The sequence below is a fragment of the Ailuropoda melanoleuca genome, chromosome 7 (genome assembly GCF_002007445.2).
Source record: "Ailuropoda melanoleuca isolate Jingjing chromosome 7, ASM200744v2, whole genome shotgun sequence".
Taxonomy (NCBI): domain Eukaryota; kingdom Metazoa; phylum Chordata; class Mammalia; order Carnivora; family Ursidae; genus Ailuropoda; species Ailuropoda melanoleuca.
The window spans coordinates 35,790,993-35,805,016 of NC_048224.1; the positions used below are offsets into that span (position 1 = coordinate 35,790,993).

General features: G+C 40.0%; 1 protein-coding gene across 3 annotated transcripts in view; it reads left to right on the forward strand.

The window, feature by feature from the left end:
* Positions 1-14,024, forward strand: part of RAD23B (RAD23 homolog B, nucleotide excision repair protein) — a 49,553-nt gene that overhangs the window by 25,406 nt on the left and 10,123 nt on the right. For all 3 annotated transcript variants that reach the window (XM_002916443.4, XM_034664230.1, XM_034664229.1), the window contains 3 exons: positions 996-1,264; positions 6,581-6,636; positions 11,488-11,615. In XM_002916443.4, the coding sequence (XP_002916489.1) occupies positions 996-1,264; positions 6,581-6,636; positions 11,488-11,615 (453 nt within the window). The remainder of the gene's footprint in view (positions 1-995; positions 1,265-6,580; positions 6,637-11,487; positions 11,616-14,024) is intronic.

A 14,024-nucleotide genomic window follows, 5' to 3' on the forward strand; every position in this document is an offset into this window, starting at 1 on the left:
CCCCCCCCCCCCCCCCCCCCCCCCCCCGTGCTCCCGTCGCTCCCGGTTTCAGTCTGGATCCAGTGAGCGCACCGGAGTTCCGTGAGAAGTCTGGTTGCGCACGCTCCCCACTCACGGTCTCTGTCTGTTTTCTCCCGGGTGCCGGTCGCGAGTCCAGCCGCTCCCTGTGCAGGTGGCTACCGCTTCCTGGCGTCCGAACGCAGCAGCTCCCTCCCCCTTCCGTTTATCTTCCGATATCTGTGCGCGGTTTCAGGGCTCCCTGCTTCGTACCTCAATGGTCAGCACTGGAGATGTTCATTTGTAGAGATCCAGATGTATCTTCCTGCGTCTCAGGCTGATTCCGTGGATGTTCAGGCTGGTCTGGTACCTATCCAGCTCGACCCAGGGGACCAGCCTGAGACGCAGGAAGATACATCTNCCAGGGGACCGGCTGAGAAGGGGGTCCCCTATTCCTCCGCCATCTTAAGTCCTCCCTTACATTCTGTATATTTCTTTTTTTTTTTTTAAAGATTTTTTATTTATTTATTCGATAGAGATAGAGACAGCCAGCAAGAGAGGGAACACAAGCAGGGGGAGTGGGAGAGGAAGAAGCAGGCTCACAGCAGAGGAGCCTGATGTGGGGCTCGATTCCCAGAACGCTGGGATCACGCCCTGAGCGTGAAGGCAGACGCTTAACCACTGTGCCACCCAGGCGCCCCTGTATATTTCTGAATAGCGGCTGCTTTTGGTTTTTCATAGACTGAAACTATTAGCTAAAGCTAATTAAGGTTGATAGTTAATATATATATGCTGTCATTGGCTTTGAAAGAGTAACAAATAGTAATTCAGATGGCTAATATTGATCACTTTCTATGTTACTTTGTGAAATTATTTTCAAGTTACAAGTTTGTATTAGTGTTATGTTTGTAGTCTCCTGTAGTGATACAGTCTATTTAGATACCAGGTAATGTAGTATTTTATCATAATCCATTGTTTTACTTTTTTAATGTGTTTAGCCCAAAGCAGTGACAACACCAGCACCAGCTACAACTCAGCAATCAAATCCTGCCACCACTACCACAGTTAGCTCCTCCACAGCTCCAGCTGTGGCTCAGGCCCCAGCCCCTGCTCCCACTCTGGCTCCCACTCCTTCCCCTGCATCCGTCACTCCAGCACCAACGACAGCATCTTCTGAACCTGCACCTGCTAGTGCAACGCAACCAGAGAAGCCTGCAGAAAAGCCAGCAGAGACACCAGTGGCTACAAGTCCAACAGCAACTGACAGGTAAGACCCGCAGTCTAGGAAGTCGTATTTCAACACAAGTTCATGACAAGAACTTCACGCGCGTATTTTTCTTGATGGTTGTTTTGATCAAACTTTGTTTCTGCTACATTAAACTTTTTCTAAACGTTGAAATGTGACTAAAACAGCATGTTTGTGCCTGTTTAAGTTTCCATAATCCAGATTTGTGTACTCTGCATTTTTCCCCACAGGGGGAAGGGAGAGAGGGTGAAATTCATTATTCATTTTGTGTAGAAAGATTAAGAAATACAAATGACCTATAAGAATTATAAAAATAACTTGATATTTTATTACAGTTTGACATATTATAAATAACCTGACCGTGCCCCCAATCATTATTTTTATTTGATCTATATTCTTTTCTGATCATGGTCATTTATGTTGTAAACATCCTTCCATGCCACTGAGTATTTCCAGTTGCTGCATAGCATTGTGTTTGGATCTAACATTGTTGGCACTTAACCTTAGAAAAGTAACATCTTTGGGTATTTTCCTCATCTATAAAATGTGGATGACAGTAGGACCTATCTCCTAGACTTGTTATAAGGATTAAATGAAATAATGGATGTAAGAGCTGTAAAATAGCACATGTTCACAGCCAAATTAAGGATCAGCTGTTGTGCCCAGTTAACCAACCACCTTTTGTTGAACATATGGATTGTTTGAATTTTCCACTGTTTTATCTATATTTTTGTGAGCTTTTGTAGAATTTTAAGTTTTAACAGTGTAGATCTTTAAAACAAAAGAAAAGGTGTGGAATATTTGGGGAGCAAGAAATAATTTCTTGTGGGAAGTTGGCAGGATTATTGAGTAGTTTATGACAAAAGTTTTTTTCCCCCAGTGATAAATAAGATAACCAAAACAAGTGCTTTGGTTCTCTTGGCTGGACTCGTATAGGGGATTTTTCCTTTATCTGAGAACATGGGTCGTATTAAGCCCAGTGTGCACTGGCACTGGAGCTATTTGTATTTTGTGACTTTAGTACAACTTGGGACCTCAGTGGCAATAGTTAGAGTCCTTGGAATCAGAACCAAATGGAATAGAGATCTGTACAGGAATTGGAAACACTTACTGATAGGAAAGCATGTTTGTGATAAATACAACAGTGATTTGAAAAAATTGAGTTATGATCCTTTATTTTAGTGTTTTGTCTTTATGTCTGGTCACTGTGACTGACCCAGTCCACAGTGTTTTGAGGGGTTTGAGTCATCTGATTAATTAATTGCTCACTTAGCTTCTCTTTCCAGGGAATTGATTCCCTACAAGGAGAGCATAGGCTCAGGTAATAAAATATTTCCCCTATGCCTGGTTGCCTAACTTGATGCTTCTCCCGTGTATATTTAGAAATGCGTTCAACACTCTTACCTAGTGGGAAACAACCCAGACTCAGGTTAAGCTGTTCTGTCAAAAGGTTGTTTGTCAGTTCTGTGTATGGGAGGGAACTTAACAAATTTAACACATTGGTTTCCCTGATCCATTTAAACATTGTAACTGTAATTAAATATTGTCTTCATTCAGTGCAGTAATATATCTTACTTTTTTATATGTTTTCAGCTCTTTGAAAGGTCATAGTGAGAGAATTTCAGAATTGATCAGTACATTTTAATGTGCTAATATCATCTATCCAGATTTCTTTATTATCTCTTTTTAAAATTTCTTCCCGGGGTTACAGTTTCGTTTACCCATTCTCAAGAGTCAGTATTACATTTTCAGGCCTACGGAAATTGCATAAATCAGTAGATGTTAAGTGATAGAGCAGATGCTAGAGTTACTTACTTGGTTGGGCCTTATACACCAACTGTTTCTTCTTATTTCCCCAAATTATCACCTTAGAGAAGGATAACACAGGAAAGGAAGGAAGGAGAGAAGCTCAGAAAACTGGCTGCTTAAATGTGCCTTAGTCCTTTCATCTGTATTGTAAAACATGGAGTGTCCTGTAAAGCACAAAACTTAGATAATTATCAGGAGACATGTTGGTATGAATTTGAGGGACATCAGAAAGTTTATTCGCCTGACATTTCATTAGTAGGCATTTGTGTCTTTAGGCCAGTTTTGTTCTTTAAAAACCACCAATTACAATGCAAATTCTACTTGTTTATCTCTAGCTTACAGAAACTGCGCATGTGCACAAAAACTACGTTATTTATAGCGAAAGGCAAATTGGAACCAACCTAAATACATTAGTACAGGAATGACTTGACCTGTAATTTATTCATATTGGAGAGCATTGCTACCCAAAATGCTAGTAGGCAGTATCAGCATCACTGGGAGTTTGTTTAAAATTAAACCCTTGACCTAAATCAGAATTATCTGGAGGCGGATCCCAGAAGTCTCTATTTTAACAAGCTCTCCTGGTAAATTCTTGGGCTTCCTAAAGTTCGAGAAGCCCTAATGTCCAGTATTACTGGCCAATTAAAGTATGTAGTATGTATCATGTTTAGTGAATGTGGTTTCAAGGCTTTGTTATCAAATCAGAAAAACAGATTACAGAATAATATGGGCAATAACCATAAACCAAACAAAAGCTACAAAACAACATCATATATTATCTATTCTATGGCTGTGTATTGTGTAGAAGAACAGTAGCAACGGGACAGCACACTAACTGATAGGGAAGAAGTGGTGAGGTGGAATCAATGTTGAAGAATGGTGGTTCAGCCATACTTCACTCTTACCTGAGATATGTAAAAGGAAATTTTAAAACAGTGTGCAAAACAGCACAAATTGTTCTGTAAGAGAACTGGAATGAAGATTAATCCTGCCAGGTAGTGAAATGTATTATACACGGTAACGATTGCAGTAATTTACAATGGCTCTTACTAGAAAGACTGCTTAGGTAAATAGATGATAGTCTAGAAACAGACCAGAATACATACCAGGGACTTAACATAAGATAAAGATGTAATTTCAAACCACCTTGGGGGAGATGCTGTTGAGATTAATTGCCTAGCCAGATGGAAGGGGGAAAATGGATCACATACCTTATATTCATAAAAATAAATTCTAGATAGATAAAAAATCAGCATAAAAGGAAACCATGAACTAGAGAACGTGGGAAAAATAAAGATAATCTTCATCAAAAAAAAGTCATAAAAGGAACAATTAATAAATTTTACTACAGAAAGAATTTGAAAGTTGAGAATCAAACTAGAAATACCCTATGAAGAGCTTGATTTCATCAATTAAATGGAATACTGTGTGTCTCCGGGGAAAATTTGGGGTAATTGTGGTTATGCTGACATGAGATAATTAAGTTAAATAAAAAACACCCAAAGGCAAGACACAAGTCATTGTTATATAGAAACTGGTAGTAGTGATTATTCCCTGGATAGGGGTCTTGGGCAGGAGAATTTTTTTTTCTTTATATAATTCTTTTCAAAATTTTGCCTCTGTGTAAGTTAGCTTTACTATCTAGTTAATGAAGGTAATTTAAAAATTACACCAGAAAATTAGTTTAATCATATTGGATGTGATGATGCCCGGCTCTTTGCCAAATACTTTTCCAGTGGTAACCCTACATACAACACTTTGGGTTACATGGATATTACTGTTGACTTGATTGTATTGATGAAGAAACTGAGGATTAGAAAATAATTTATGGGGGCGCCTGAGTGGCACAGCGGTTAAGCGTCTGCCTTCGGCTCAGGGCGTGATCCCGGCGTTATGGGATCGAGCCCCATCAGGCTCCTCCGCTATGAGCCTGCTTCTTCCTTTCCCACTCCCCCAGCTTGTGTTCCCTCTCTCGCTGGCTGTCTCTATCTCTGTCGAATAAATAAATAAAATCTTTAAAAAAAAAAAAAAGAAAATAATTTATGAATTCAAACTCAGATATTTCCCTTGCTCTTGCTACAGGTAGGGGGGTTGAGGAAAGGGGAGAGAGAGAGAATCTTAAGCAGGCTTCACACTCAGTGCAGAGCCTGACATGGGGCTATATCTCATGACCCTGAGATCATAACCTGAACCGAAATCAAGAGTTGGATGCTTAACTGACTGAGCCATCCAGGCGCCCCTACTGTGTTTTATTTTTAAAATTGAGATAGAGGTATAAGAGTGGATTGTGTTGTATGTATGCTTTAATCTAAACTGCTAACTGCTACCTTTACTACTTTGTAAGCTTCAACTTATTTTTCTTTGGCCTACTCTTCATGGTCTTTCATGATCTTGTTTTTGTCTACTTTGTTTTCTAGACTCATCTTCTGCAGTTGCCCAACAGAAACTTAGTCCTTTTAAACTGGTTAACTTCCGGTTACAGCCTGGATTTTATTACACCTCTCTGTTTTTTGCTTTTGCTGTGTTCCTTGACTTGAATGCCTTCTTTCAGCTCCTGTATTGAAAACTTATCTATAAGACCTAACTGAAATTCTGTTATGTAAAGATTTCCCAGGCCTCTCCAGCCTAATGTGGTTTCTACTTTGGCTATTTATTGTTTACAGGATTCCCCCACTATTTGAAAGTAGAGCATTCCTTTGAAACCTTCTGTAAGCGAAAGCGGCATAAAGCAAAGAAGCAGTTACCATAGATTTATGTGGAAAAAGTTTTGTTCATTCCCAGACCCATAAAATAATCTCTCAGGCTTTTCTGATCCCTTAGAACACACCTTGGTAATGGAGGCACAAAATAAATTTAGATGAAGCGCAGATGCTCACAGACACAGCTCAGAGTTATGGCGGCTTGATGCTGAGTGTAGTTCTGGGGAAGGAGTTTGGGGTCACTCTTGTTTCTCAGGGTGTGTTCCTCTGTAAAGGTTTGCTGCAAAACAGACGAAACACTATTTTCACATTTCTCGTAAAAGGACAAAACCTCTTCAGAGAAAATTCTCTTCAGATTTCTTCTAGTTAGTGAAAACGGGTACTGACATAGATCTTTTGAAAAAGCAAAATGTGGTGGAATGTGAACTTTGGAAAAGTGGGGGATACTTGTATTTGGTGTTTCTTCTATTGTGACTTGACTATAGATTATTTAACTTAATGTGAATTCTTTTAGGGAAATAGTTGTGCATTATCTTTTTGGTATTCCTTAAATGGTAAACATTCTGTTCAGTTGTTATTTTATATCTTTGGACATTTAAAGTAATGCATTTACAGAACAGTATGATTATTAAGATTGAAAATTCTTCCCAAGCCATAAATGTTATGGGTAAAGCTTTGGGATTTAATGTAGAAGATGGTTTCAACACTGTAGCCAGACTTTTACATTTATTTAAAATCAAATAATCTCTTTACAAATTGGACAGTTACTAAACTAAAATGTCAGTTTTCTATACTTTCTGATGTACGATTTTCTAAAAACCTTTTGCAGTACATCAGGAGATTCTTCTCGGTCAAACCTTTTTGAAGATGCTACCAGTGCGCTTGGTAAGTATCTTCATTGTAAATAATTTTCTAAGAGATAGGGAAGAGGTTTAAATTTCATTTTCCTAGATGATGAAAATGTGTTCATTTTCATGGTTGCTCATAATCAAGCTGTTAAATGATTTAGGTAATTATTCGATTAATGTTACTAAAGACTTTGTGAATTAATGTGTTATATATTGAATCCTTTAAATTGTACAATTATTAGAGTTAAGCATATTCTTTTAGTTAAAGGAGATAATTTTTCATTTCCCAAATGTGAATTTTAAACGAGGTCTTAACAAAGTTTGAACTGTGTACAGGTTTATTACAAAATGTTGGTAAAACGGGTATAAAATGTTAATAAATCTGTCTCGCACTTCATCTTTATTCCAGTTTGAAGCTCTATCAGGTCCCATCTCTGTCTTGCTGCTTATATGGTACTTGCAGTGTGTACCTTTCTGTCCCAGCTTTAACTATTGGATAACGCTTTTTCATCTCCCCTTCACACTTAGTCTGTCAAAATCAGTTTTGTTTTTTCCCGTTTTCCCATTGTGACACCTCTAGTACGTTTCCTACTGTGCCTGCTAATTGTTGGTCTCTTGGCTGGCAACCCCATTCCTCTCCTTTGTTATGTTCTCTATTACTAGTAACGGTAGGGAGGTAAAAGATTGGGAGCAGCAGCTTCAGTGGTATGGGTTTCTGGATTCTTTGCTTGGTTGCTGCAGCAGCAGGGTTCCAACAGCAATAGCACCTCATACGATCTGGGGGGTTGGCCTCTGACCTAATTGGACTTGAATTCCACGATCCCATGGAAATGGCATCTTGGTTGTCGATTGCATGTAGGGGCAATTGTAAGTAATCAACCTAAGGTCACCCGGATGTACCACACCCACAATTTACATCTTTTACATTTACTGTTTTCTGGGACTAGTCTGCTACCAAATGAGTATGAGTTAGTGTCTGTCAACAAAACAGAAATCCCTTTCAAACAGAGAAAGCCTTAATTCTAGGAAGTTGTTACGGAAATACTGGAAGGGCTGGACCCAGAAATCAGTCAGGTGCTGTCCACCCACAGAGCTGGTACCACCTGGCACTTTCCCCTGGGGCTGCTGAACTGTCTGGCTGACACCACTGCTGCCTCCGTTGGAAAGCATGGTGCCGCCGAGCTCTAGCTCCTTCTGCACCTCCCCCTCTGAAGGCAGTGTCGTATCTTTACGTCTTCTGTCACCCTGCACAGCTTAGGTCATGGGACCCCTTTATGTTGATACCCAGTCTTTATGTTGATACCCTGCTGCTTTAAACTTGGCTTCTTTGGCTTGTGACACTACTCTTTTCTTGGTCCATGCCCCTTGACTATTCCTTTGCAGGCCTTCTAGTTAACTCTTTTTATTTTACCTGACCTTTAAACATATGGATCTTCTGTGGTTCTAGATCATAGTTCAAAGTTCAGACTATGGGAATGGCAAATACCACCCATATACTAAAAGGATTCCCAAAGTTATAACTCCAGTACACATCTCCCTTTGAGCCCCCAGACTCATTCTTTAAGCTGCCAACTGGGAAACCTACAACCTCCATAAACTCTTTAGGTTCCAGATAGAATCCTGTTTTATTCCCCCATCTGATTCTTCTCCTTTGTTCCTCATTGCTTGCATCATCATCTATCTCTACCAAACATTGGCATCGTCCTTGACCTCCTGCCTTTTGTGGCCCGTTGAGCCCAGGGTCCTGACAGCCCTCCTTCCTAACATTTCTGGAATATTTGTTTTCACTGCCCCTTGACTGCTTTAGTTCACGACCTTACCTTATTGATACTCCTGCATTATTCTCTCCTAACTGGTCAGTGCCCTGTCATAGAGGGCTTTATAAAAGGCAAATCTCATGAGGCCATTGTTAGTTCCTTTCGCAGCTCCTTGTGACCTGGAAGATAAGACCACAACTCATTTTTAATGACAGACATAAGGTTCTTCATCACTACTCCACTTTAGCCTCATTAGCTCTCTCTCGTGTTATCCATTGTCTTTAGTTTTCCTATGAGTCATTTGCCGTTGTACTATTATGATCTGAAAAGTATCAGACTGCTTATAGGCATTTCTTTTTGAGTTTTATAACTTGATTACTTAGGAGGCTAGCTTGGTGACTAGATGGGAAGCTCTGGACTCTGACAGCCTGTGTTAGTCTCTGTACCATGACTTACCAGCCATTGCCATGATCACAGTAAACCTTTCTCATAGAGTTATTGTGAGAATTAAATGAGAAACACCATGTCAAAATAATGTAGTTCAGATACTCCGCAGCTCTTCGTTTTGTTTATGTTGATGCTAATTTCTGTATCTGGGAACTAGGGTGCTGAAAGGGTATTGGCACTTAAGTGGCTTTGTGCTAGAATCATATGAATGGGTAATTAAGAAAATAAAAATATAAACACGTCCTTTATGGAAGGAGAAAGGAAAAGTCATTAACAAGGTAACAAATATCACATTTGCTCAATGATAGTTTTTTTGTTTTTAAGATTTTATTTATTCATTTGACAGAGAGAGAGACAGCCAGCGAGAGCGGGAACACAAGCAGGGAGAGTGGGAGAGGAAGAAGAAGCAGGATCCCAGCAGAGCAGGGAGCCCAATGCGGGGCTCGATCCCAGGACTCTGGGATCACGCCCTGAGCTGAGGGCAGACGCTTAACAACTGAGCCACCCAGGCGCCTCGATATTTAGTTTTTTTAAACTGTACTCTCATGGCTATTAAATGCCCTTACTGAAAACTCTGCAGGAAAAAAAAAAATCATTCCGCTGATAGCGTCACCTGTGCCAGGGAAATGGTGATGCAAAATGACAGGGTCCCTTGCACAGTTGAACTTTTCATTCAGATAGGAGAAAGAAGGAAGAGTGAAAGTAAATTGCAATTTATGATTAATGATTTTAAGGAAACTAATGGCTTCCATAAAGGAAAAACAGAAGGTATTTATACTTAGGATAGTTAGGCAGTACATTTCTGGGATGTATTCTCAGTTTAAATTGAGCACTGGAGCCTACGAAGGAACTGACCCTCTTAGAAGCTCGTGTGTGTGTGTGTGTGTGTAAAGGTTCTGGGACAGGTTCTCAAAGTTATGACTTGCGAAGTGAACTGGAAAACATTAGCGTGGTTGGAGTGTGGTGTACGGAGATTGTTGAGTGTTGGGAGCCTGAAATGAGATGAGGTTTTCCTTTTAAAAAGCTTGCTTTTCCAGCGGCAGAATAGGTTATAGGCTTAGGGACAGGAGAGGAAGCAGGGTGTAATCCAGATGAGAGATTTTGTGGCCTGGTCTTGAGTGAAGGCAGTGGAGAAAGAGGGAAGTAGGTAGTTTTGCAGTGTAATTCAGAGATAGGATGTAGCAGATATGCTAGTAGGTGAGGTGTGGGAGGAAAGGGACAGGGAATTTGCAGTCACCAGGGTTTCGGGTGGATAGAGGAACTGTTTATTGACTTGGAGAAGGCAGATAATGGTGGGGCACCTCTGAGGGGGAAATCTTTAGAGATTCAAAGTCGAGTATCAGTATTGACTGAGGAGCGGGTGGAATGTGAGAAGTGGACACAGCCTTTGCAGATAGCTATGGCTGGAAAGGGAAGGCAGCAGACAAATAGACTTGTTCCTGAAAGAGGAATTGGGATACGACCAAGGGGGTAGGCTTCTGTTTTTAGCATGACATTCTAGGATTTAGTTAACTGCTGATCAGGATAATTAAGTGGAGAGTGAAGGATGGGGGGTGGACGAGAGAGGATAACCAAAGGGTCCAGTTCTTTAAGGAGACGAGAAAGGGAATGGTACCCAGAAGAGAAGTGAAAGAAAAGATGGCATGAGTGAGGTAAGTTTAGTGTAGAGAGTTGGCTTTCTTTCACTCTTGTCTGTGGTCTGACATTTCCATGAAGAGTGAGTTTGGTTTGGAGACAGCCTGTGGGAAGCAGCTTCCTGGGATAGCAGGACTTGGGGCATTGCATCACCTCTGTATGGTTTATGAAAGTCTAACTTTCCTGCTTCTAACCTTTTTTCCTGTGCTTTGATAATAGAAGATATCAAAGGAAGACTGAAGTTGTTACAGTCAAATCGATTGCTTGGAATGTCCCTCCTCTTGTTTTCAAAAATTAGTTTATCTGTCTCTTCCAGGTTGCCTTCTCCGACCTGCTAATTCTGTCCTATTTTTGTGGTACATTTGTATCTGATGTTTTTATTGTACTTATTAAACATACTGTGTTAGTTTTCTGTTGCTACTATGATAAATTACCACAAACTTCCTGGTAGGAAACAACAGATTTATTAAGGCACAGTAGAAGTCTAACATAGTCCTCGCTGGACTAAAATCAAGGGGCTAAATCATTGGGCTGCCATCAGGGTTGTAGTCCTTTCTGTACATTCGAGGGGGAGAATCTGTTTTATGTCCTTTCAGTGCTTCTGGAGGCTGCTCGCGTTCCTCGGCTTATAGCCTCTTCCTCTGTCGTCAAAGGCAGCAGCATAGCATCTGTGACCTTGCTTCTTTCCTCTTGGCCTTACATCTGTTTCTCTGACCCTCCCATCTCTTTTCCTTCTACTTATAAGGACCCTGTGATTACATCGGGCCTACACAGATAATCTGGGGTAATTTCCTTATCTTAAAGTAAGCTGATTAACAACTTCAATTCCACGTTGCCTTGTAACCTAACATATTTATAGGTTCCAGGGATTGTCAGGGAGGCATTATTCTACCTACCACATTTATGTTATAGTTTGTTATTCAACTTTGTACCCCTAGCCCTGTAGTGCCTTCTATATACATAACACACTCAAGAAATATGCGGGGAATGCGTATTTATTAAATGTTTCCTTTCTTTCCCTTCTTCCCACCCCACACACCTTTTCTTAGTGACAGGTCAGTCTTATGAGAATATGGTGACCGAGATCATGTCAATGGGATATGAACGAGAGCAAGTGATTGCAGCCCTGAGAGCCAGTTTCAACAACCCTGACAGAGCAGTGGAGTATCTTTTAATGGTGAGAAATATTTCACTTTATTTATTGTAGTTTAACATCAAAATACCAAAGTTTTTTTTTTTTTTTAATTTTATTTATTTATTTGACAGACAGCAAGAGAGGGACCACAAGCAAGGAGAGTGGGAGAGGGAGAAGCGGGCTTCCTGCCAAGCAAGGAGCCCGATGCGGGGCTCGATCCCAGGACTCTGGGATCATGACCTGAGCTGGAGGCAGACGCTTAACGGCTGAGCCGCCAGGTGCCCCTAAAATATCAAAGATTTTTAAGGAACAGTAACAATTCACAGGAGAATGAGAATATATGCTAGTAATTTACATAATGCTTTTTTTTTTTCGTTAACATTTTATATTGGTAAAATGTAACCTCTTCTAAAAGATTTTGATGTGATTTTTAGTTAGGAAACAATGTGGCTAAATGAGTAGTAAAATTGGCTCTCCACTTGGAGTAGTTCCTTCTACCCCATTCATGTTATCGTCAAAGCATGACAGTTTGTGTGTTTGGAGGGTGGGGACAGATTTTCTTAATCCAGTCTACCATTTTAGTAGCTTTATTGATGGCCAGCATACTCCTGGGTGTACTTTTTTTTTTTTTTTTTAAGATTTTATTTTTGTGTTATTTGGCAGGGAGAGCGAGAGAACACAAGCAGGGGGAACGGCAGGGAGCGGGAGAAGCAGGCTTCCAGCTGAGCGGAGAGCCCAGTGCGGGGCTTGAGCACAGGACCCAGGGATCATGACCTGAGCCAAATGCAGACTCTTTTTTTTTTTTTTTTTAAGATTTTATTTATTTATTTGACAGAGATAGAGACAGCCAGCGAGAGGGAACACAAGCAGGGGGAGTGGAAGAGGAAGAAGCAGGCTCATGTCAGAGGAGCCTGATGTGGGGCTCGATCCCATAACGCCAGGATCACGCCCTGAGCCAAAGACAGACGCTTAACCGCCATGCCACCCAGGCGTCCCCGAACGCAGACTCGTAACCAACTGAGCCACCCAGACACACCTCCTGGGTATACCATTGAGGGCAAAAGTGTCAAGCTTGGGAAGCCCAAGCCCAATTTTCTTTGTTTTGTACTGTGTACATTTTTGTAATTAGTTGGCAACTTTTAAAACTGAAGAGATTACACTTAGAAATTCAGATAGCTAAGAAAAAGGAAAAAAACTGACATCTTAAATAAAAACTTGGAAGAGGGGTGCCTAAGTGGCTCAGTTAATTAAGCGTCCGACTCTTGATCTCAGCTCAGGTCTCAGTCTCAGGGTCATGAGTTCAAGCTCTGAGTTGGGTTTCAAGCTGGGCATGGAGCCTATGTAAAAAATAAAACTTGGAAGATAAATCATTCGTTCATTCATTCAGAGAGCTGTTTTGTCTGGACAACTTGGTTTCCAGATTTTTGCTAGGGTTTAGGAAAAGTTTTAGACCATAGACTCTTTAATTCATTATCTTCCCATCCATTCCCTGTTCCCTGACATAACATCGTACATTTAATTCAATGTATGATGTTATTTGCCTGGTTCCATTGGCATTTGAATTGTTAGCTTATTTATTGTCAGTAGTAGTCAAGGGATTCTTAGAAACATTTGTTTCTAATACCTGGAGTGATGTCTAATGCCTCAGCCCTTACCCTTCATGTGGTTCATTATGCATAATTCTTCATACGTTTATGATTTTGACTTCTGATTTATTGGGAAATGGAAGCATTTACCATTATTATCTCTTACCCAAATGTAATATTTCCTTCTTCATTCTCCTCCTTCCACAATCTATGTGGATTTCATAAAGATTTTTTTAATGTGTTGTATATGAAAAGTCTTGTAAATCATACATCAAAATAGTGTTCCAGAAGTCTCAGTGCAGTTTTAAATTATAATAACTTCAGAGGACAAATGCTATAAACTTAGAAAATATTGAAATACTTAAGGTTCTTATATTGACTTTTGTAAATTTTGAATAACCAACTTTAATTTTTTGTATGTGATACTTTCTGGAGGATGCTGTCTCAGAACCACGGATGAGTAGTGGAGATCCTCCTTGCTTGGCCACTGTTGCTACCTGCTCTGTCTCCATTTGATTTTTTCCCCTGGGGGTCATTTCAGAACTGCACATGCATCAAAATCTGTTTCTTTGGGTAATTTTAACACTAGGTTACAAATGCAAACCTTTCTATCACAGGGCTGGTGAAAGTTTCTATGAAATTCAAAAATTAGAGTAATGTATAGCATAAAAACCAAATATGTCCAGTTTTAATAAGGTTTGTGTTGATATTTTAAATTTTTTAATAGCCTTTTAAAAATGTACATTATTATATACAAATTAAGTATCTTTGATGTTAAATGTAATGTGTTTCTATATGTAAATATCGTTTTATGACTTATGTTTTAAATTACAGATCTCTTTATATCTTAGATCTGCACTGTCAG